Source organism: Falco rusticolus, chromosome 6 (genome assembly GCF_015220075.1).
Source record: "Falco rusticolus isolate bFalRus1 chromosome 6, bFalRus1.pri, whole genome shotgun sequence".
In the NCBI taxonomy this organism is placed as follows: domain Eukaryota; kingdom Metazoa; phylum Chordata; class Aves; order Falconiformes; family Falconidae; genus Falco; species Falco rusticolus.
This window is the reverse complement of record NC_051192.1, coordinates 34,008,702-34,033,925: the sequence shown is the minus strand read 5'-3', so window position 1 is coordinate 34,033,925 and position 25,224 is coordinate 34,008,702. Positions and strand designations below refer to the sequence as shown.

General features: G+C 40.5%; 1 protein-coding gene across 1 annotated transcript in view; it reads left to right on the top strand.

Annotated features, from left to right (window-relative positions):
* THEMIS (thymocyte selection associated) overlaps window positions 1–18,649 on the top strand; it is an 84,514-nt gene extending 65,865 nt beyond the window's left edge. Inside the window, exons 5-7 of the mRNA XM_037392992.1 lie at window positions 3,637–3,790; window positions 11,944–12,098; window positions 16,525–18,649. Coding sequence (XP_037248889.1) covers window positions 3,637–3,790; window positions 11,944–12,089 — 300 coding nt within the window. The 3' untranslated portion in view covers window positions 12,090–12,098; window positions 16,525–18,649. The remainder of the gene's footprint in view (window positions 1–3,636; window positions 3,791–11,943; window positions 12,099–16,524) is intronic.
* Window positions 18,650–25,224: the final 6,575 nt, after the last annotated feature.

The window sequence follows — 25,224 nt, the reverse complement described above, 5'->3', positions numbered from 1 at the left end:
TAGTTTTGGATTCTATCCTGCAAAGAAGCAAGAATTTCAAGAGCTGGTGCATCATGGATTACTTATTTGAATCCTGTAAGAGGAAAGATTAAATAGACCAGAAACGCTTCAGCCTGAAGAAGAAGTGACTCAGCAAAAAGAGTAAAAACCGGAATGCAAGGAGAAAATTAACTGTGAGGAATTATAGCGGCAGCATGAAATTCTGAGGTAGGGCAGTAAAAAAAAAAAAAAAAAAAAAAAAAAAAACAACACCAAAGGAGATGGAGATTTTACACAATGAAGAAGTAAACTCTAGAACTCATTGACACATGATGTTGATAACAGAAATATAAATGAGTTCCAAAAGCAATTAGACACAGAAAGGAAAGAAATATTCACAGGGAGACAACTGTTAATAACCCAAATTTCTGAAGGCAGAGGAGAATGCACCTTGGAACTGTGAGAAGGGGAAGCTAGCATACACTTAAATTGCAGGGGTAGTTGGCACTTTTGGAACAGGTTTTGTGTAGCCGGGGCTGAAGACAGGAAAACCGTTACTATTTGTGCAGTGCCATTCGTAAGAATAAAAACTGCTGTCGGATTTCACTGCTTCTGGAGCCGACAAATGGAGGGAAGGAAGCCTTGCTTGCAGAAGAGAGCTCAGGCACACATGCACACAAATGCAGTGCATTAAGCTCTTCAGGTAATCAAAGGAAATAAATTCAAACCGTTCACTCTGAAACTCAGTTTGCTACTGCAGTGTTTTCAGTTCGTGCATCTTCGATAAACTCTGCACTCACTCAAACTTCTGCAGAATGCTGAAACTTCTGTTCTTACTAGAGTGATTTTTCTCACCTTAGCTCTCACACTTTTTTGCATCCTGTTTGATGTAACTCCTGCTATTTCCTGAGAGGGACTGTGCAGACTTAGGCTACCTTACCTCTTACAGCTTTGTGCTTGGTCTTCTGAGTTGTTTCTGGCCAATAAGTGAACCTAGAGATGTGATGGACAATGCTTAGACATGAGGTAAAATTTCAAGTTCATGCACCTGTAGCTGTTGGTTGGATTTTCCATATGCTGAGATTTGGGGTTTTCTCATTAGTAGTCTGTTATAACAAATTACTGTAGTTCAGATCATGAGTTTTTACCTGAATTAGCGTTTGTTGTGGCCTTAACTGAAAACCATGGCTGATATCTTGACGTCTTTAAATTAGTGGAACAATGACTCCATGTAGATGGAAACCCTATGCTCTTAAGCCTGCCAATTATTTGAAAGACAGCTGTAAGACTTCACTCATATAGTTTAACAAAGCATCTTATCTCTGTTGGTGTCTAGTATAATTGTTATTGATAGTGGTATTAAGAATGTTAAAGTGATACCAGATTTCAGCATATAGTGAAGTGACAGTTCAGTTTCTGTAATCCTGTTTCGTTTTAAATATTTGAGTTCTGCATATTTTAATTTGTTTGCAAGGTGCCCCAGGTAACCACTGTATCACAGTGTGTGATTTTGCTGATGACTCTTAAGATTAGCACAAATTTCAGCTGCCTTCTTCATAACGAGGGGATCTTTCTGTTTTGATACCAAGGCTTGGTTTTAGTTAGTTAAGGCAATGCAAAATAAACAATCTCAACATGCTTGTTCATTATATCGATTGCTATGATTAATATATTAAATAATAAACTGACCAGAAAATAAGAGAATTCATTATATTAAAAAAAAAACTTTTTTATATCAACCATTTAAATTAAGGTTCCCTTGTTACCTGAAATCTGACTTTTAAGTAAAAGCTTTCTGTGTGCTAAGTGTGCCACGTAACCTGGAGACAGGAAGAATTTGCTTATGAATAATAATGCTTCCCTGCCCTTCCCAAGACCTTTCATTTGTGATAAACAGGTATGACTGGTACTGAGGATAGGACAAGTTTAGTGACAGCTTTGAAAAATGGTTATTTAAGCATGTATTTTCCTTGAGCAGAAGTGGACATTTCTCAGTAACTATCTGTAAAGTGTGTGTTCATATTACCGGGCCAGAATGGCAACAAACAGGTGGTGCACAGGGGCATGTTTAGGTGCAGATGATCGAGAAAAGAACTGGAGAAGAAAGAAAGGCCACGCTGAGCTGGTGGAAGAAAGGAAACGGTCCTGTAACCTCAGTGAAGCTATTCCACAACACACCAGCCGAGTATCGTCCTAGTTTGAACTGTGCCTTTTCCATTGGGTTATTTTAATTCTCTTCTGTGAAGAACTTCTTCTGACATTTCTGCCCTCATTGCAAAATGTTTGTCAGCTGTGTTTCTTTTTGTACAAATCCCTGAGGTTTTGTGAATGACATCACTGCTTAAAGCTTTGCTTGACCTCAGAGGCTTTTCTGCAATCAAGAGCGCTAGCCAGCATTGCACAACCTGTACTGCACAAACATGCATTGAACACTCAGTCAACCCCTGCGATCGAGCTTGCAGTGTTCATGTCAGAAAACAGAGAAAACTACCATAGATTCTTCTAACTGAAAAATGAGGGTCTTCTGCTTACATCACATTGTGACCCACCCACTGAGGAAAATTGTCCATCCATTTTACAGATTTCGTCCTCATCTGTTCTTAACATACTCTCTCAAATTTTCTATTTCAATTACCAGTGACTTTCTTGTTGCTCACTGATCTTTTTTCAAAGGGGGCAGATTTTCATAACATGTGGGCTTGTGCTGTGCTTTTGCAAATTGTGGGTTGATTCTGAAAAGATCAGGCACTATTACTGCGTAGCTACTGTCAGTTTTACCAACACGACCTCTCTCTGAATACGATGTTCTTTGTCATTGCTGAAGAAAATCTACATTTGATTTTGAATGGAAAATCTATACTGATTATTTTTTAAAATATATACTTTCTGGTATAATTATGGTAATTGGACTGTACCTGCACTGCAGCTACTATATAGCTTCACTGAAGGTATACTTTTTGACACTTCAATTGACTCTTATTTATCAGTTGAAAAATATGTATTTGATGGAAAGTAATTATGACATAAATACCTCAGAATTAAAAAAAACCACAGAATTATGGAAATGTATGTATCAACCCTGAATTTCAAGGGGTGCAAGTATTGCAGCCATATAACTTACTTTCTGCAATGTAATAACTCTATAGTTAATTATTGCATAATTGTCTGTTCATATCATCTAACTATACTCACTATGCTGTGAATGCTACTGGATAAATGTAATTGAAATGTCAGACTTTATATGAATTTGTGATGTAATATGTAGCAGAACTCATTAAATGAACAATTGATACAATAAAAATAGTTAATTGGAAAGAAATCTGTATCGACCAAAAGGGATACATAAATCTCCCTCCTTGTGTTTGCATGACTCCATATACCCAGAAAAAGAAAAAGAAAAGAAAGACTGGAGACATGTTTTAAAGGTAATTTCTTCACCTAGAGTGCCTTCTGGTCATGTTGGTTTGTGAGGTACCTACCTGAAAAAGAAGCACTATGGTAAACATGATTAATGACTTTGTCAAACAGAAGATTTGTGGTTAAAATGCACAGAGGTAACCCAAAGAATGTTGCTTTTGAGTGTTACATTTCTGAAAGCATCCAGTTTGGAGTAAAAATTTACATGTAAAGTCAATGTGCTTTTCTATGTAATTTCAGAATTTCGGTGTAGACACCACCAAGAAATTGTGCTCAAATCAAGCTGCCGATGTTTCAGAATTACAATTTAGTTGTCAAAATGATTTGGTGCATCGTGAGAATAAGAAGGACATGACTGGGAAAGCTACATTAGTGGAAACCAGTGTGATTAAAGGTCAGTTAAGCCTTATGATTTGAGTTATTAATATAACAAAGCTTAACCCCAGCCCTGATAAATAATTTACATACAGGATTATCTTGTGTGATTTCACTTGGAATCTGTGGCTTGATCAAAAGAGATGAAAAGTGAACATTTCTGTTCTTCCTCCATAAGTGCCTAAGGCAAATTCACCCAAGCTCTCAAGAGCAGCGTGGTATTAAACTTTGTTTGACATTGCAGTATGAATATTCAGTAGTTTTTTGGAACAGATTTGTGGAAAAGATGTGCTTCCCTTTTACTTTAGGATGATGCTTACACATCATCTGTTATAAAAAACACTGATTCCAACAGGTTTTAACGATGAACAAGCAATTTACATTAAAGATATGAAGATGTCGTCAACTCAGATTTTTGTATTTTGAAGAAAAAAGTAATATTGAGCAAATTACTTGACAGATAATTGTTTTTAAAGTCACCATTTGTTTGGATTCCCCAAGCATTTTTGATAGCTGGTTAGTTTTTCTACTTATCTTTCAAGTTTTTTCCTTTTTCAGAAATGAAACATACTGAAGCTGAGAAGCTAGATGATAAAAGGACAAATCCAAAAGACTTTGCAGTTAATATAAAAAATTCAATTGATTTTATTAATCTGTCAGTCATGGGCTATATCTGAAATATGAACACATCACATCAATTACAACACTGGAAAATTTGGAAGACTGAAGCACAAATACTCATCCTCACAGCATTTGTTAACAGATAACTGATACCCATATAAGAACATCCTATAAAGTTTCCCTTTATTGTCTTGTCATTCAGTGTGTGAGACTCCTAAAAAGGACTGCCTATTTGAAACTATACATATTGAAACTTCCAAATGCAACATACACAATGTTTATAGTGAAGAATTACTGTGGCATGTTGAATATTCACTAATCCTTATTGCTGTGGAAATTATTCTTTGGGAACTGGTTTTTGAAAGGCATTTTGGTATCTGGCTGCTTTGAAAGATAATTCCAAATTTGTTATTTTGTGGCTTTGAAAAATATCCCTGCAGGCTCCATTTTGTCACTGTTTAATGATTTTATTAGATTTTATAGGGTTAAATGGTGAAGCTTCCATATTGGCAGCTACAAAGTATGGTATCCTCTGTTTAAACCCCAGAAAAAAGAAAAAAAAAAGAAAAAAAAAAAAGAATACGAAGATGGGTTAGTGTTATACTCTTTTGTACCAAGGGAACTACCAGCAAATCACTGCGGTCTGACTTTGAAAACCTCTGTCCACACTACAGGGATCAGTTGGATCACTTGCATGGGTTACTGTCTGTGGGGTGAGGCAGGCAGAGGAAGCAGGGGGGATGCTCCTGAAGAAAACATGACTAAGGTACCCTTGCTGAAGTAACCCAGGCATAAAATTTATGCTGAGCACTGGTTCACTCACATGCACAGGAGTCAATGCCTGTGTAGGTGCTTTACTTAATGGATCTAGACTCCTCACACACAGGGAAAGCCACACGGGTTAAAGTCATATAATAGTTTTACAGCCAAGTTTTTTCAATTATTATTTTCTAAACACAGCCACTCTGTGCAGCAAGAAGTGGAGTCATACTGTGTCGTCCTGTGCCTTTTACAGGAACTGTGCAGTAGCTTCTGAAGTGAGATCCTTGGCTGAGAAAAGAAGTTTGCAGCTGCTGTTACTAAAGCTTCAGCTCAATAACAGAATCGGGGCATCACCCAGTCTCTCCATTCTTTGTGTTGGAACCATTTTCCTACTGTGAGAGTATTTGCTCCTGCTTGTGTTTCTTTTGTCACTGGGCACCACTGAGAAGAGTCTGGCTCCATCTTCTTCACATCATCCCATCAGGAGCTTATACCTAGTGATAAGATCCTCCCTGAGCCTTCTCTTCAGCAGGCTGAACAGTCCCAGCCCTCTCAGCCTCCCCTTCTATTTCAGATGCTCCAGTCCCTTGATCACCTTCATGGCCCTATGCTGGACTCATTCCAGAATGTCCATGTCCTTCTTGTACTGGGGAGCCCAGATGTGGACTCAGCACTCTAGGTGTGCTCTCACCAGTGCTGAGTAGAGGGGGAAGAATCTCTGCTGGCACCAGCTTCCCTAATGAAGCCTAGGAGGTTGCTGGACTTCTTTACCACAAGGACACATTGCTGGCTCATGGTCAACTTCTTTACCAGGACCCCCATGTTTTTATCTGCAAAGCTCCTTTCCAGGCAGTCAGCCCCAGCCTGTACTAGTGCGTGGGATTATTCTTCTCCAAGTGCAGGACCTTGTGTTTTCTTTCACTGAATTTCATAACATTCCTCTGCCGAGTCCTCGAGCCTGTCCTGGTCCCTCTGAATGGCAACACAACTATCTCAGCCATTCCTCCCAGTTTTGTATCATTTGCAGACTTATTGAGGGTACACTCTGCCCCATCACCCATGCCATTAATGAATCCCTGTGTTCTTAACAGACACCCACAAAAACATCACCCATGTTGATCTGTCCACTAAACCCTGACTCAGAAGTTCTCAGTGGGCTCTTCACCTGTCCCTAGGTAGAGGGCTGCCTCTGTTAGCTGTGCTACCAGCAAAGTTTCTGCCTTCTCCTTCACACTGTTGTTAACTCATGCAGTTTGCAGTTCTGGACACTAGAAAACAGACTTGGACTTCTTGCAACTGTTCTTGATTTGGACCTTCTGCTGAACATGTTTTGGCACTGCTGTGAAACAAGGCAATGTTGCTGACTGTCTCATCTGCTCCAGTTGGAGTGTGCTTGCCTTCTCTCCCTTTATTCATTCCAAGCCAGAAGCAATATTTTATCCACCTCATTATGCCTTATTTTTATGTCCTTGATAAACCTTTTTCGGCATCTCCAGGAGCACTTGATTTTCATTTGCTATTTTTTCACTTTCTATCACAAGTCTATTTTTCTCAGCCAATTCTTCATTTGCTTTTAATTCTGAAACACTCTAATTGAGGAGAAAGCTTTCTCTAGGGACTTTTTCAAGTTTTAAATTATCTTCTCTTAGCTATTCTTGCTCTATTTCCTTTGGCCTTCATTCCATTAAGATCTTAACCTTTGTTGTGGTATCCCTTCTGTGAAAGTAGAGTTTTCTTTTCTGCTGGTTGAGAGCCACACATCAATCACAATGGTAGATTACTGATCTAATTCTTCCTGCTTCCAGTAGATGCATTTCTTTTAAACTTCAGGTATCCATCAGGCTTGGTTTTTTCCCATCTGTTTCCCTGAGTTTATGGCTAGAGATCTGTGCTTTGCAGGTAGCCCTAGGTGTATGGCCAAGAGTATTAGAGTATTTTGGAGAAAAAATGGTGTTAGGGCTGCTGAGGGCTTGCCTGCCTCTGGTCCTTCAAAGATTCACAGCACTAACTTCCCAGCTATCCCAGCTCTTAGCCATGTTTCTGATTTATAAGCTCATTGATCACATATCTCCTGCCTCATTTCTCATGAAAGCTGCAATTAGTTAATTTGAAGTTCATCCTACGTACTGCTAAACTTAGACTACTCACAGATGAGATAAAGAATAGACTTTGTTACTGAGCGTTTCAAACAAACTCTGTTCAGTACACACGTGGAAAATCAAAAGGTCGTATCATGTTTCTTCCTTTGCAAGGCTAAGAAATTGCTTCATGTTTAATTGCCTTGCACTATATCCTTGTATAAACTCTGTCTAAATTTGAGTATAGTGTGAGTTTGACCCAGGCAGATTTGACCTAGACCAAAGAACAGTGATGGATTGTATGCCGACATACCCAAATCAAAGCTAAAGGTTTTTCTGAAAGATGTGTGTTAGTATAGTCCAGAATTATTTGGCTTAATTCAAAGATAACTGCAGAATTATACAGAAGATTGGATTAGATGATATAGCAGTTCTTCCTGGCCAGCCAAGGGATCCCCATGAGTCCACTGTTGCGTGCAGCAAGCTTGTCTGTTCCAGAGAGTATACTCTGCTCTGCTAATTCACAAGATAACGGATTAGAAAATATGTCAAGACTAATAACACAGACACACTCCTGTGGGTTTTGAGTGGGAGGAAATGCACCATTCACTGACTAATCTTTAAACTTCCACTGATGAATGTTAAGCCACCCTCCAAAGCACAAACCTGTTTCAAATTCCTAATAAGGTTGTTGAATCTGTGCTTTCAAAAAAACCGGTTACAGAGACAACTACTATTTCTTACCAAAGGCCAGATAGTTCTGAAAAGAAAAACAACATGTTTTTATTTCATTTTTAAAGCCTCTATTGTCTTTCCTTACAGTGTTCATGTTAATAAAGATAGGATTTATTATCTTTGTTTCTAAAGAAATTGAACCTTTTTCCTCTGTTGCAATTAAATCTGAATTGGCCACTGAAAATATTATCTTATTTTCTTATATTTGACTGAGTTTGAATTCAGTAGAAACAGCAGCAATATCTGCAGGATAATAAGTTTCATCAGAAATTTGCTGCATGGGTTTTTCTTTAACCTTGAAATTTGTTTTAAGTGCAGTTTCTAACACATTACCTAATCTTGTTGCTTATGGCTTAGGTTTCTGGAATTGTTACAATCTGCAATAAAAGTGTTTATGTTGATTTTGTTTATTAATGTCAGGACATTTTAAGGAAGATATTTATATATTCTGACTTCAGGCACTTGATTTAGCAGGCTAGTGGGCTGGAGAAATAAAAAAAGGAGTGGGCCTTCTGACTGCAATTTAGGATGCATGTATAATGTCTACAAAATTTGGCAAGGGGGATGCTTTAAGAAATTTCCACCCCTGTGTTGTAGCTTGCTGTCCCATCAGTTAGGGCAACACATTTGGTTACAGGGCTGTGCTCTAAACCAAATATTAAAATGAATTAAACATAATACCCCCAAAAAATTAAAGCAAAACGTAGAATTCTGAATTATTTTTGGAAAAAAACCCTGTTTATTCTTTGGTGACATCACAGGGCTTTCATATTAGTGTTCTGAATTAGATGCATAGGGATAAGCAATATGAATTAGGAATCCTTTACTGTATGCATGTATGAAAACTCTCCAGCTTCCACACTTTATCTCGGTCTTTGATTAGGGCAAAACTATTATTAGAACCTTTGGCCTCTATGGTCCTGTAACTATCTTTAAAAAAAAAAAATGGACTTTTTTGGGCTGTGAACAGAAAACTTACTCTTCACTGACACATCTCCAGAGATAAGTTTAAAAAAAGAGAAGAAAATTATTTAAAATGTGGAGATCACATCATTTCATAGGACAGACAGTACACTTTAGTAAATGATATTAAAACATTTTCAGCCAGCTTTGTTCTTAACCAAACTCTAACTTGTTGCATGGCAGGGGAAAGAAAGCATAGCTCTGAATCTTTACATATTTTGCTCGCTTATTAGGTGTGACTGATTCTAATTGCAGTAATATGCAGAGGATCCAGGCAGGAGTTTGTGGAAGTGGTTGTAAGGAGGAGGCATTACAGTGGTATATTTAGGGTAATTAAAGGGAACTTCAAATGAGTCACCTCTCTTGCTCTCTGGCAGCTCTGCCCCACCAGCCCTGTGCAGAGCCGCACCTGGGAGCCTGGGGGGTGCGTAGCGGTGCCCTGAGCCTTTCTTCTTGCCCCCTTGCAGGAAGGTATGATGGGGCCTGAAATATGTGATTGCTTAAAACTTGTGGCAACCATTTCTCATCTGGAAGAGCTGTTAATACACTGAGGATTTATTTTACAAAAAGGAGTAGTGCAACAGCAGAATTCATTGTCTCTAAGAATTTAATAAACCCAGCAAGATAGACTGGAAAAGAAGTGTCAAAGAAGATTTTTTTTAAAAAAAAGGACAGTGAAAGAGGTCAACAGATGTCTGTCTCAAATTTAAGATTAAACATTTCCCAACAATGTCTTAGTAGATTGCAGAGGGAGACAAACATTACCCATACATTAATTTGTAACCCTACAGTGCATATGAAATATTTTGATTGTGGCACTTAACAGTTTTTAAAGATATGCTACATCATCATGCGAAGGAATGGTTGATGGATACCAGCTCAAGGAACAGTCCATTAGTTTTATGGACCCTGATTGTGCTATCACTGAATAGTTTTCGGTGGCACTCCCTAAGGAACTGGTTCTCATTAACACTGAGGAGCATCAGAACCAGGCCCACAGCAAAGAGAATGCTACTGTTCATAAAACCACTTTGGCTTATGCATATGCCTTCAGCTCTGTGCATTTTTGCTTAAGTGACGCAGAAATAAAGATGTGGTTCTACCATGTTTAGTTCGCAATATTATTGCACATAATTCACAACTATTGTTTTCAAGTTAGGCATAAATAAATACTAAATGTTAGTATGTGGTTGAATGTTAATTTATGTAGCATAAATCCTGAACTATTTACGACAACTATAAAACTGTGTTATGGTCATGGCCAGGGGCCTTTAAGTATGCAGCCTTGTATGTATGTGAGCCAGGGTTTCTAGCACTGGTTTCCTTCAAGCAAGGGTCCTGATGGATTGGGTTAGTTCTGTTGCCTACATTTTGAAGGAGGGCAGAATGGAGAGTTACGACACCTGTTTGTGACCTTGAAATTTGTACAAAACCAGCAAGTATATTCCAAGGAAAAAAAAAAAATCCTACTCACTCGAGAATACAAGTGAGATAAATGGAAATTTTTAGTCTGCAGAGCACTACCCTTCCACTCTAAAGGCAAATGTAATTATACAAATTGTTCCAGGAAGCACAGAATTAATGAAATTTGGTTTAAGTATTCAGGTCTGTTGTCCCCTACTGCTCCTCTTCCCTTTCCCTGATAATAACCAAAACTCTCCTTATGGCACTCCTATCAAATAAAAAAGAGCAGGTCTGGAGCTACGTGTGTGTTGAGTGGCCAGCCAATATGCACATGCTGATTTATCCTGCTGTCTGCTGCCAAATGGAGTGTATAACAGCTGTGTTCTGCATGCTTTTCTTTCAGTAGAGGAACTAATTCAACTCTCGCTTTTGTAACCACGTTGAGACTTCTGCCCCTTTTCAAATCTAACTGAAACTGGCAAAAAAACTTTTAAAAGTACTGGACAGATTGACAGATGGATGGATAGACAGCACGATGACATAAACCTTGTTTTCTTAGCAGGCTGAGATGGCATATCTGATTCAGTAATTCAGTGTTGAGACTAATAGATATTTTTTTTCAAACAGGGAAGCAAATTGCATTGATTTCATTGTTCAGAATCCCCTTGGGATTGTTCAGCTTGTCCCATTCATTGCTTAATGCTTTATTGAAGTGTAAATATATACATTTCGGAAGGAATCCTACACAGGTTTGGGACTGGGGACAGCTGTGATTTAGTCTGGCCTGATGACATTAGTTTCCTTTCTCCTTGAGTGTCTTCCTTAGAAGTGTATCATTTTGTTTGCATGTGTTTGGTAAAGAAGAAAGTCTAGCTATGCCATCCATGAGCAACCTGTACTTTATAGCCGCATTAGCAAATCTGAGCACACAAACATTATTTCCTTTGCCAAATCACAAGGATTAGCTTATTCTTTCAGTGCCTGTTTTATTTATTAGTTTACTTTTACTAACATGAAACACAGCCAACTTGCAAATTAACTACAAACCTGAAAATGCTTATTAACATGATAGTGGCCACAGGTGTGAGTAAGATCTTCATTAAATAACTCATCATAGGTTTGGGTTTTAGGGTTTGGGGTTTTTTTTTTCATTTTGATGCTTAGATGTTGAAATAGCTTGCTAATTTACTCATTCCTAAAAAGTAGCAGGGGGGGGCTTGTAGGTAAATCAGTTTATGATAAACCTCTGTACTAGTATGGCCAGACAGCTGCTTGATTAACAATGGTTATTTCTGGCCTTTAAAAATCTGTAAAGGAAAAGATCACAACTTCAGAAAAAAAATGAGTCCTACTCAGTTTTTCAGGGAGAGACACCTCAGGCATGGAGAGTCTCAGGAGGAACACAAGTGGGGTTTGGAGACTGCCAGGGGGCAGTCAAGTTCAGGAACTTGAGCAAGTCATTTAAAATCTCTGTGAAAATCAGAACAGTGAGAAGAATGTTGCTTTCTTTGCTTTTTGCTTTTGTGGTTGTCTGTATGAACTGTATATTTTTTCACAGCAAGGATAGAGTCTTCCATTTCCTTACAGTTATTTTTTGCTAATTGCTCAGGTCTAACAAACAAGGCACTTGGAAAGTGTGAGGCAGAAAAGGAAGAGGAAGAAGAGCATGACTACAACTATGTGGATGAACACATAATTGAAAACATAACAAAAATATTTCAAGGCACCACTGTTAGAAATAAGCATGCACTCTGAAGGAAGAAGGTGAGTGTGACCTATGATCACTTGTGAATGCAAACAAGGGCTGGCAGAGTGATTTTTCAGACTGGCCGGTAACCTTCACTCCCCAAAATGAGGGAGGGTGTCTCCTGGGAGCTGCTGCTGTTGCCCCAAGTGTTCTGTGAATAGTGCAGGAGGGGCACCTCTGAGCTGCTGCCTGTGACCCCCTGTCACTCTTAGGGATGCCACCTTTGTCAAAGCCATACCTATCATCGTTCTGGTGATAAAGTTCACAGGCAAGCTCAGGTTTACAGATAGAGACAAAACCTTGATTAGACCAACAGTCATCCTTACAAAAACACACAGCAACCCAGAGAAAGGCTTTGTATTCTGAAAGCCTGTCTAATTTTTCTGATTTGTGCCAGTGTGCTGGAACAAATTATAGTACTCTAAATGCAATTCTTTTCCTCTTTTTAGAAGTGGATGCCTTGTTGTGCATGACTAAGGTTTGTCTCTTAAAAAGCTTTCAGGAATTATCTGTGTTTTCACTAAATCCTTGAGGTTCTGCTCTGGCAGTCTGCAGACACTTAAAGTGCTGGTGAAGAGGGCCTTTGCTTCTAAAAAGCTCCAAGCATCATTTCCAGCTAAACACAGATTAGACTTTTTTTTTCTATATCTGAGTGAAGCTGTGTAGTCCCAGATCTTTTCACTCACAGCTGAACCTTCTATGAACTTCACTTGAGTTGGCTGAATTGCTTCTTTTGTTAAGAGAAACCCCTGAAAACCCAGAAAAACTTGAAATGTTGTGTTTTAAAGATTTTTTAAAAAAAATCTATTATGAAGTGGTATTTTATTTTCAAATGCATTTTGTATTTATTTTAAAATGGCGTGCAACACTTCTATTTGAGTTAAGCAGGCACTGAATCTGAAACAAGTGGTGTTTTTCTGAAATGCTCAGACTCCTCAGAAACATGACATCCACAGCAGTGTGTGGTATCACTGCAGCCATCTCCTCCCCCGCTCACAGCCACAGAAATTCAAAAGTTACAGAAAAAACTGAAAAATGAAACAAAGTAGGGCGTTTCACATAATGCATTACTTCCTCAATCCACTTGCCAAGGAGGATGGGAACTTGCTCTATTGCAATAAAGAGAGAATGAATCTCTCTCTTGATTAAAATAGTCCTTTTGACTATAGGCATTAAGGGTAAAACCTAGTTTCAAGAAGCAATGCCAGCCTAGAGGATCTACATCTAATTTTACTACTTACTGTTGTGGCATCAGTGCGCTTAAGTCTTTATCCACCTGCCTTTTAAACTCCCTATTAGTAAAGGCAAGGTTTCACCTTATTAGTTGTTGTCTTTGAGGGCTCTAGCAAAACATGAAAGGACAGACCTTTGCCACCTTGAGGGAGATCACTGTCTGTCTTGGATTATGAAGCAATACCATAAATTATCATCCTCAGTGGATGACAGAGGTATCCACCCTCGTAAATCATTAGCTAGCCAAGGAGTACATAGCTCCTTCAGCCTGCTGGTGTCTCCCCAGCCATTAGAAATCGTCCATTATGGCTTTTATCTAGCACTTAAAACTTCTGTCAAGCTTCTATGCTTGCACTTGTGAGCATTTTGAGAAATGTGGATTTGATGTGGGTACATGAAATTAACCTTTAATGTGGGCAAAAACCCTATAAAATATCTTGCCAGGTAAAATGATTGATGAAACTTAATCAGCTTTTGAGCATGTATGCTACATAACTCGTTGAAGAGGCTATTAAAAATAACCAAGTAGCTGTTTTAGGCTTACTTAAAAGCAAATAATGTACAAAAATGTGTTGCCTCTTGCATCTGTGCCAAAAAAAGCCTAACATCTGATCTTGTTAGTTCTACTTCAAGAATTCATCACTCAACTATTTCCCACCCATGGTCCCTCCCTTTGTCAGGACATGTATGGTATTTATGAATATCCACTTTTAATTATTTACTATATATGGCCTATCAAAATTAAGTCTATTAATCCAAATTACTTTTAAATGGAGTCGTTAAGGGGAAAAAATAGTTTCCATGAAATACAGAAGTAAGCCTTAACAGTCAGGTGTACTTTGAGAAAATCAGTATTTATTTTTTGCAGTGTTCACCAGTACACCCCAAAAAAGTCTTTCCACAACCAGGGTCAAAGCATGCCAGGAAGATACTAGTAAGAGCAAGTCCTCACCCTAAGCAGAAGGGAGAAAGAACAGAGATTTGCCTCAGGTCATTGCTATGTTAATTTTGACAGAATAAATGTGCCCAGAGGGTCAATGATGTTAACATGACCTCATCACTCCAGAACAATAAGCAATTAAACAAAAGACTTCACTACAGATGCCTGGAGCTTGCTATAGCAACAACTATCATTAACATATTTTAACCTTTCATTAAAGATTCACAGAAAGTAGGAAAAAACCCTGAAAACATTTAAAATGTATGGCTTTCTTTTTAACAACACAAGTTTCTTTCCTTTTACTGCCATGAGCTGGTTTTGGGGGGATTTTTTTTTTTTTTGAAGGAGAAAAGCCCTCAGTTTGACAGTCTTTTAGAAGACATTAAAGATGTAAATAGTGCTTTTTCTTAGCTGTGAAAAAAAAGAGGAGAGAGAAGGTTCATTGCAATGAACTGGAGTACCTCTGGTGCTGCTATAATGTCTTACCCCACATCCATGCAAACCAAAATGAGATGGAAGCATGCAGAAGCAGCAACATCAAAAAAATACCAACAGCAAAACCAGAGAAGGCAGCTTCTGTTTCCAGTGCTGAGAGCTGCTTGTAACCTCCTGGCTGGAAAATGACGGAAACAACATGGTCCAGACACCTGGAGAGCTGAAAACGACTACTGGTGTCAGGCTCTTTGAGGACATTGCTTTCTGGGCTTGAACTTCACACAAGTGCTGGAAAAGCAATGGTCTCAGCTGACTAAGCCTGTGTGCTTATTAAACGGGAGCCAAAAAAAGGAAAAGTAGACGAGAGAGAGAGATGCTGTAGGGAATGAAAAACATACGCAGCTGTGTTTTCCTCTTGTCACAAACTCAACAGCTAAGGTGGGTTTTTTTGGACAAAGTAGTTTGCTTTGTTTTCGGTTTGCACCATTTTTTTTTAATGTATTTGGATGAAACAGATTGAGGTGCAACTTTTCCTTTTTTTTTTTTATTTTACCTTGGCTGTGCTGAGATACAGATTCCTGCATGACTGAAAGCTAGAGACAGTGCTACAAATGAAAACCAACCTTTCTGACCCACCACATCTTCATTAATCCTTTTGTACTGTTTTTCTAAGACATCTCACTGGAGCTTTCATACCACTGACCCTCTAAGCTAGCTGTTCCTTTCATAGCTCCCCTTGCCTCCTGCTGAGGCAAACTTTGTAGCCTCAGGGATATTGGAGTAAGGAACCCAAATCCATGACTGGAGTTGTATATTCTCAGCACTTTTGAAAGTTCCCCTCCTCTTAAGTATTTTTCAATGCAGATTTGGAGGTATCGCCTACTTTGCCAATTTTCATCGTTAGATAATTTTTCTACTGCCTGGTGTTTTCACTTTTCCCTAATGTGCAAACTGAAGCTTTTTTCCCAGGATGCAATCAATAGTGATTACTGAAGGAAGGAAGAGTCAAGAGGGAGCAAATGAATTGTGTGCTGCTCTGAGAGCTATGATTCAGTTCTTAGCTTTGACACAGGCAGGACTTCAGACAGCCTGTCTCAAAGCAGTTGCAGGTTCAGAGACCCTAAGGGCAGGGAAGAGTACCAAACCACCATGGTTATCTAGATATTCTTCCTATATGCACAGGTCTTGTCATTGCCCTAAAGGGCAGATTAAAACGTAGTTTTGTGGGGTGGCAAAGCTGGGAACAGAGCCTGCTGGTGAAGTATCAGCATGATGGCATACTGCCATTAAATATTAACTAAATTATTAATTAACTTCCCTCCAGGCCTGTAACTCTGTTACCCCAGCCCCAGGGAACACCCATTAGAAGATTGTCTCCAAGAGGAGGGTATCTGTTCTCCCACATCTGCCAGATCAGCAACACAGCACAGACATCATGGGCATAATCACACTGGAGAACCAACAAGAAAAACTTTTTGCTGGAGTCATACCTTACACTGACTAAATGAGTTCTTTCACCCTGTATAGGTCAAACTTTTCCCTAAACTGCATGAACTATACTAGTAAATGAAAAATTTACTGGTATGAATTTCACACACTTAGGCAAAGTTGCTGGCACAGCTGTGTTGGAGTCATATATTAACTGTATTTTTGCTGTAGTCTTGGGGTTGCTGGTATAATTGTACTGACAAACCATTTTATGGCACAGACAAGCCCCGACTCACAGCCGTTAATTTGACTCAAGACCTCCTTCAGCTGCACTCTCTGTGTAATTTTTAAATCCAAATGTAAAGGTTTCCTGTTTCACCCTATCATTTTGTTTTGTTTGTTTTCAGAGACATCTGAAGCAAAAGAATTCTGAAATTAACTGGAATGAAATAGGAAACTGTGTCCTTCACACATTAAGAAGAAAAAGCTGCTCAGGAAAATGTCCTTCTTGTCTCATGAAGAGCATATGAGGCTGTAATTTAACTATAATAATCCCCTGAGAAACTAAACTGCTTACTTGTCCTAAATAAGAAGTCAAACCAGCTAATGTCTTGTGACCCTTTGGAGGGACAAAGTTCTTCTGTACATATTTATTCATGAGTTTAGATAATGATGCCAAGTCTAATCCTTCATTCATATTGCACTGAAATTCCAGTTGATTTTCTCAACCGCTGTAGGGCATACGCAAAAGGAATACCCCTTCCTGAAACAGCTGCATGGTAGTTTCCTTTGTTTTTGGAGAAGGGAAGGGTAGGGAGGGGAATGAAGGGTTGTCTAAGGCGAACGTCCATTTTTTAACCAGTCTCATATGCTTCAGGTTAAGGCTTAAAACTGGAAACAGCCAGATTATGCCACTCTTTCAGGCAACGATCAATGCTTTATTGCACAAGTAGTACTGTTGCACAAGTCATTCACCCTGGAAAGCAATGCCACTCCTCCCATAGGGAAGTGCTACTTAGAAAAATTGGGAGCACCTAAATTAGATAGCATTGCCATCTCCATAACCCCTTGCACAGCTTAAGTTATGTAGACTCATGCTAGAGCTGTATATTTTGCTATTATGTTTGGCAATTTGCTGCAAACGCAACCAGGAAAGGACAGAAGCTGGAGCTGAAAGAGTAGTGTTTGTGCTAGCCCTCCTCATTGGGAAAAAGGCACATGCTGCCCTCTTTAAGACGTCTGGGGAAAGCAGTGTTGAAGAACTTCACCTGCAACTTGTGGTACCTCGTATTCCCACACAAGCGTCTGGGGGCAGAGGCAGCCTCAGGTGCCTCTCCGCATCACACATGAATGGCCAACTCTACCCCACTGGAGAGAGGGCACGGGAAGGGCAGCACAATCTCTTCTCCTTTTTTAAAGAAAACAAGTGTTTGCTTTGAAGGATTTTCTTTTACTTTATGCTTCTGAAAATGAAAAATGAGAGCTAAATGCTTACATGGTATCTGAAAGGACACAAGACCTCCTTGGCCTTGAAGGAGGGACCTCCTTTGTGCCCTGCTCCTTGTCTGTGAGTGCCGAGCAGCGGCAGGGAGAGCCTCTGCTCACACAGAAAAACATCTCAGTGGGCTTGGCAGTGAGCATGCAATTGGTGCTGATATTAGAGCTGCCATATTCCTGTCTGGGATCGCTGTATGCAATCACACAAGGTGCACAGGTGAAGTGTGCTCAACATCTTTGGGTGGCACTGGACCTAGTCCTCATGTTCTGGTCTGATACTGGTCATTTATGGCATATAAGAATAAGAAGTGGGCAGCACATGCATAGTGAGCACTGTGTGTCTAAAAGTGTTGGATCTAGGGCAACTGCATGTCCCTCTGGCAGTGGTTTGACTCTCAGGGAAAACTGAGAACTGATGTGTAAACAGACAGTTTGTGTGCCAAGAGTTTACAGACTCAACAGCAGCTTGATCAGAGTGGCATATCCAGAAATCCCAGACAGCAGGATGGAGAAAGGGAACATGTCTAGAAAGCCTAGACATACCATATTTTCAGTCCTACTGAGGACTTAAAAAGCAAATGCTCACAAAAATGCCTTAATATACTTTAAAGAAAAAGTCTTTTCATACATACAGTACAGTGTCTTCAGACTTCCCTATTAAAATTCTACTGAATGATTAATTTTCACTAATTAATTTAGAAGTTCTCAATATTGTCTCACATTAATTTATTCAAGATAAATGTTCATCCTCATTAAAATCAGTTGCAATTTAAGTATTAAGAATGTAGCTCAGAGTGCTTTGATTCCATGCATATGTAGCATGCAGCATTTTGCATATCACTAGTTAATACGGAGGCTTGCAGGCATGTACAAAACTTGTAACTAGCTGACATGACTTGTGGGTATTTGAAATATGTTTTAAGCCTTTTACACAAAAATCCTTATTTCTTTTTGTGGCATCTCAAAACTGTCCCATTCATTATGGTAGCAAATGCAATCTGGTATTTGAATAAAAGGAATTTGTTGTGTATTTTATTGACTTCTTTTTCTACTGAATGTGATGTTGTCCTCTGCTGGATGTCTGAAAGATATGATATGTTACTACCACAATTTTCTTTCACAAAGGTACCAGAAGCCTGACTTCTGCAGCTAGAAAGGAGGAGAGGAAAGCCTACAGCCTCCTGGGCTGCGTTGGGAGAGCGCTGCCAGAAGGTGGAGGGAGTCTGCTCAGCACTGGGGAGGCCACATTCGGACTGCTGTGCCCAGTTCTGGACTCCCCAGTACAAGAAGGACATGGACACACTGGAGTGAGTCCAATAAAGGGCATAAAGATGACTGAGCACTTGGAGCATCTGGCATACAAGGAGAGAGCTAGAAAAAACAAGGCACTCGTTAGTTGCTCTAGGTGTTAGGATGGGTGTAAACAGGGTGGAATGCAGTTACTTTCCCAAAAAAAACAAGCTTCTTTCAGACATTCTATAAAAAAAACAAACCTTGGATTTAGTTTGTGAACAAAACCAAGACTTAACATCCTTTTTTTCATGTTCTTCCCTTTAAAATGCTTCCAAAGAAGCAATTTCTCTTCTCTGCATAGATCCTGTCACATAAGGAATCGGGTTCTGCCACCCTTGTCATGCGCAACAATCCTGTCTTGTACATTCAGCCTCATTGAATTCAATGAGTTTTATGCATCTGAGTAAAAGTGGCAGATTTTATGAACCCTGTAAATATATTAGTAGCAGAGATGTCTCTGGTATCTTTTCCTCAGGCACATGAGCCAACATCATATCCTATCACAGACATGAGAGCTAGCCTGGCTGTTCAGTTTACATGATGCAGAAGGACAGTGGCATTTGCATTCAGTTCTTGGCATGGAAGGGAGGCCATGGTGCTCTTCTGTGAGGACAGGACATCCAGTCTTGCTGGGGAAAGTGAAGGGGAGGGAGGAGGCATGAAGTAAGAGCCTAGTAAAAGGTTTGTGTTTGATGTTTAAGACTTTGTAAGTATTGTGACTCCCTTATGTCATACAGATGACCACAGTGATTTCGCACTGTTTGCTAATACATGTTTGACAAAGCTATAATGTCATCACAATCCTTGAGGGATCTGGTTATCGTTCCCAGACATTAATGCTCAGGAAGACGATGTTTCAGAGGGGAAAGCCATTTTCAGCTGAACACAGACTGCAATTGCTATGCCAAGAGAATACAAGTGTATTTCAATAATAAGATATTTGCTTTGCAAAAGACTGGCACAGCAAAAGCTTTTGCACAGACTTGTTAGCTTAAAGGCTTATCTCTTTTAATGCTAAGAAGTATTTCCAGAGAGTTCTCACTGAAGGCCTGCTCAGGAGCAGCTGCTTCCGCAGCACTCCATGTGTGCATAAGCCCTTAGTGAGATGGCATTTTCTGTTTGAATGATCAACATGCACATTTTTTATATATCCAGCCTTTGTGCCTGGGAAGATAAGAAGAATCTTCTCCCTGCATTCTTCTTTAAATGCCAAAAGCTCTTTTGTTTAAATACAAAGTGTCAAACAAATGCTTATCTATCCCACTCCTCCCAATAAGAAGCCACTGTTTATTCTTGTTATCTTTTCACTTAACGTGTATGATACTTCTCCTACCTCTGCTAAGACTGCCCAAGTGTTTTGCTAACATTTTTTCACTTTGATGCGCCTGTACCATGTTAACTTTCAACTTCTTGACACCATATTAAAACTGATAGTACAGTCTCCAAAGAGAAAGATTTTTCTTGCTTCGACTTCATGTATTAGTGGCAGGTTGTTGCTGCTGTTTTCTTTAATTTTCCTCTCCTCTCTTTTTTTTTTAATGTGCCTGTGTGCTGGGAGTCTTCCTGTGCTTTGCAGTAATACACCTCTTTGATGAGCTTCCTCTGTCTCTTTTCTTGGGTTTCTGTATTTTCTAGGATAGCCTTTTACTCTGAAGTAAAGATAGACTCTTTCTCTGGGACTGATGAACCATGTGGGTCTGGTCTAAGCGCAGGCTGCCAGCTGCCAGCAGGCTGGGTGGGAGGAGGGGGTACCCTGCCTTTGCCTGGCTGCTGCTGCTGCTCTTGCCCCAGTCCACTGCTGCCAGCCACCGCCAGGGAGGGGGTACCAGGACGGATAGCTCAGTCCAGCCATTTTTATGTTCTCATGTAACTTTAAATCCCTCCTGTATGTTTAGATTTGGGAGTATGTGGAAGTGGCTACATGGTGTTTCGAGGGCTTGAATCTGCCAGGATTTAAGAAATGCCTGTACGTACAAGTGCCTTATCCACAAGTTCTCAGTGACGCTGTCCTTGAGGCTCTGGGCACAGCAGTGCTGGCAGCTGGTGGCTCAGGCCAGCCTCAGAAAGCAGTAGCTCTTCCTAGGGCAGCCTCAGAAGTTACAATCTTTCTTTCTTGCAAGTACACTGCTCCTCCATCACCTCCCTGGTCCCCATGGTGCAGAGGAAGGGTGTGAGTGGGGCTCAGGGGGTTGCCCCATGGGGTACATTCTCAGCAAAAAGACTTTTCTCCTTTTTCTGCCTTATTCCAGGTGCCTGTTCTCCTTAGGTTCAGTGATCACTTCTGTTAGTATTTTGGGGCCTAACATCACACATTTCTAAACTGCTGCTTTTTCCCAGTTTGCAGTCCTTCCCTGCAAACGTACACAAAAAGCAGTTCATTCAACTCTTGCACAGCTACAAACGATTTGCGAAGGAAGTGAAAGACATAAAGGATTTTATTTCATTGCATTTTATGTCCTGGAGAGTTTGGTTAGGCATGAATCAGTTAAAAAACATTTTAAAATTATCATGGGTTTTCTAGATAAACATGTGACATGAGTCATATTTTAAGTAGGTATAAACACCTCGTAACAAATCTTTATCTGATACTGCCTCCATTCCTTGTCTTCCAAACCCTATTTTGAGTTTGACTAACCTGATCTCCTTCTATGGCAAGGTGACCTGCTTAGTAGATATGAAGGAAAGGCTGTGGATATTTTTTACTTAGACTTTAATAAAGCCTTTGACACTGCTTTCCCACAGCATTCTTCTGGAGAAACTGGTTGCTCATGGCTTGGACAGGTGTAGTCCTCACTAGGTAAAAAACTGGCTGGATGGCTGAGCCTAAAGAGTGGTTGGGGATGGAGTTAGATCTAGTTGGTGGCCAATCACAAGTGGTGTTCCCTGGGGCTCAGTACTGAGTCCAGTCCTGTTTAATATCTGTGTCAGTGATCTGGATGAGGGGATCAAGTGCACCCTCAGTAAGTTTGCAGATGACACCTGTGGTATAAGAAGGCACAGACCTCAAGTGAGATCCTTTATTGCATACATAATTGCTGGTTATATACAATCACTTATCCACCCAGGTTCTGCCCCAGAATGTGCTTATGTGTAGTGAAATACCTTTCCAGCCAGTTCACACCCCACTGAACTGTTCACTTTCTCCATGCTCATTTGACAATATCTCTTCTTCCCAGATCAGGATTTAAGGTGTGGGAGGCTTTGGGCACACCCTCATTGCAGACAGGTGTGCACAGAATTGATTTGCAGGTGAGTTCAGAGAGCCAGATTTAGTGCCAGTTGTTTCCTCACTACATTTTAAGGTATAATCACTCTGCAGCCTGGCACCCAGACAATGAACAAAGCCTTTTCTTTATCTCCACATCCAAGGCTTGGGAGCAAGCCGGAAAAGCCTGCACAGGTTTAAGAAAGAGCCCTTATAGACACCAAGCTGGAGAGGAGCGCTGATCTACTTGAAGGTAGGAAGGCTCTGCAGAGGGATCTGGAGAGGCTGGACTGATGGCCCGAGGCCAGTTGTATGAGGTTCAACAAGGAGAAGTGCCAGGCCCTGCACTTGGGGCACAACAACCCCACGCAGCGCTACAGGCTTGGGGAAGAACTGGCTGGAAAGCTGCTGAGTGGAAAAGGACCTGGGGGTGCTGGTCAACAGCTGGCTGAGTATGAGCCAGCAGTGTGCCCAGGTGGCCAAGGGGGCCAAAAGCACCCTGGCTTGTGTCAGACACAGTGTGGCCAGCAGGACTAGGGAAGGGATTGTCTGTCTGTACTCAGCACTGGTGAGGCTGCACCTCAAACACTGTGTTCAGTTTTGGGCCCCTCGCTGCAAGACAGACATTGAGGTGCTGGAGCATGCCCACAGAAGGCCACAGAGCTGGGGAAGGGTCTGGAGCACAAGTCTGATGAGAAGCAGCTGAGGGAACTGGAGCTGTTTAGCCTGGAGAGGAGGAGACTCAGGGGAGACCTTACTGCTCTCTACAGCTGCCTGAAAAGAGGTTGGAGCAAGGCAGATGTTGGTCTCTTCTCCCAAATAACAAGTGATAGGACGCGAGGAAACAGCCTCAAGTTGCACCAGGGGAGGTTTAGATTGGATATTAGGAAAAATTTCTTCACTGGAAGAGTTTTCAAACATTGGAAGAGGCTGCCCAGGGAAGTGGTTAAGTCACCATTCCTGGAGGTATTTAAAGTATGTGTAGATGTGGTACTTAGGGATATGGTTTAGTGGTGGACTTGGCAGTGCTGGGTTAATGTTTGGAGTTAATGATATTAAAGGTCTTTTCCAACCTAAATGATTCTAAGATTCTACTGTTCTACAATTCTATGACGTCCATACCTGTAGGCCCTGTAAGTTCTATGTATTGATAACTAAGAAAGCTAAAGAAGTGACTGCTGATACCTGCTTGCAGCTCTGTGAAGACAGAGGCATGTTTCCTAGAGAAAGGGAAGGGTGCCATTCCTCTTATGGAAAAAAAGAGAGATTGCTGAAGAAGTCAGCCCTTACATGTCTATTAATATGACAGTGTAGGACAGTGTTTGGTAAAGCACAGGTCCATTTTACAGTGGCTGCACTGCCAGTTGCAAACATGTAGACAAGGACAAGAACCTCACTTCTGACCGTTCCTCATAAACGTGATTATCTCAGAAATAAGGAGCTGACGTGCCTAAAATAATCGTGGATGAACTTGGGTGTGAGTAGAGTAGACTGAAGAGGGGAAGGCCATGGTTCCCCCATCAGCCCTGCAGAGCTGTGGGAGGAGCATGGGGTTCAGTACCATTGCCCAAGCTTTCAGGATGGACAGGCTCCTTCCTGAGATTGTTATTCTCCCAAGTTCTTTCTTCATTGTGTACTACATTTCATTTCTAACTTTCCCTCCCAAATGCTGTTTGTTTTAATTCCCTTAGCCTTGCAATTTGCAAACATGTACAGAAGTTTAATTTCTTGGCTTTCCAGAGCTGCAGCCAGTTGTATTTATGCTTTCTTCTAACAGCACCTCTGTCAAACAGGACCTGGCCCTGCTTAAGGCTAAGCAGCCCTCAGCAAAGAGATTACACGTGTAAAAGGCATGAGAACAGGACTGCAAACCCCAGACTAATGCTGAATAGGAAATACCCTTCTGTTTTGTGAGTCCTCCTTGCTGGACAAACCCCTGCTTTGGTAGATATCTTTTGTTAGCTCTAACTAATAAGCAGACTCCTCCAGTGCTTTCCGATCCTTCTCCAGAGACATCCTGCCATACCTGCTCAGCCTCCTGTTGATAATTTTCTCTCTGCTTAGTTTCTGATACCTGCATGTTTTCTTACGAGGATGCATCTATTCTGTTTCAAGATACCTGGCTCTGCTCTACTTGTAAGAACCTACCATCCTGTGTTTTGCCTGAGCATTTATATGTCCTTCAACATCCAAAGCACAATTGCTGGCCAGTTTCTAAAGCCTTTACCTGGCTGGCTGGCATGCTGGATTAGGACAAAGTGGCAATACATAAATGATCAGTGCTGTGTTAAGAAAGATGGTTCTTTATCAAATTATTGAAGTATTTCCTAATATTGTCATAAATTCAGGTAAGGAGATACTTGCTTTTTGAAAATGTGTTTTACAAATATCCCCTCAAATGCAGCAGTTTACAGTTTATAAATTTGTTTTCCCTATTTGTGTTAATGGCTCTTCTTTTTTTCTCAAAGTGTGTCTTAGATTAAATCCAAGTTAACCACAGAAAAGGTCAAAAAAAATTTCAAACTTTTCTGGAGCACAACTAACTTAATATTTTAACAGCTGGCAGCTGTTGTAATTACTTCTAGATTATACCTAAAGTCTGTTGGAATCTAATTACTCTGATCTATGAACCAGGTAATTAAGGTAAAACCTCCCATATTTTCTTAGACCTCATTAATGCATTTCCTTTGAAAATTATTAGCTAATGATGGTACATTAAGAGTTTATCCATAAAATGACAATGAGTAATTAAAACCTTTGTCCTGGGACAAAATAGTGTTTAACTATTAAATAGTGTTTAAGGACAGAATAGTGTTTAACTGCTCAAGGTGTTGATAATTATTTCTTAATTTGCCATGCAAATACTATGCAAGTTCAGGGAGAAAGGACCAGTCAAACTGGGAAAGTGGCACGGGAAAACACACATCACTTTCTTTTCCTTCGTTTTCTTGGTTAATGGGTCAGGAGGCGTGGGGGCTCCCGAGGAGCTGATGTTCCTCGGCTGCCTGGAGCTGCGGAGCTGCACTTGCAGCACAGAGACGCCGCGGGCTGGTGCCCGGCGGGCGCGCAGCGGCGGAACGCTGCACACGGAAAGCGCTACCGGCGGCAGCAG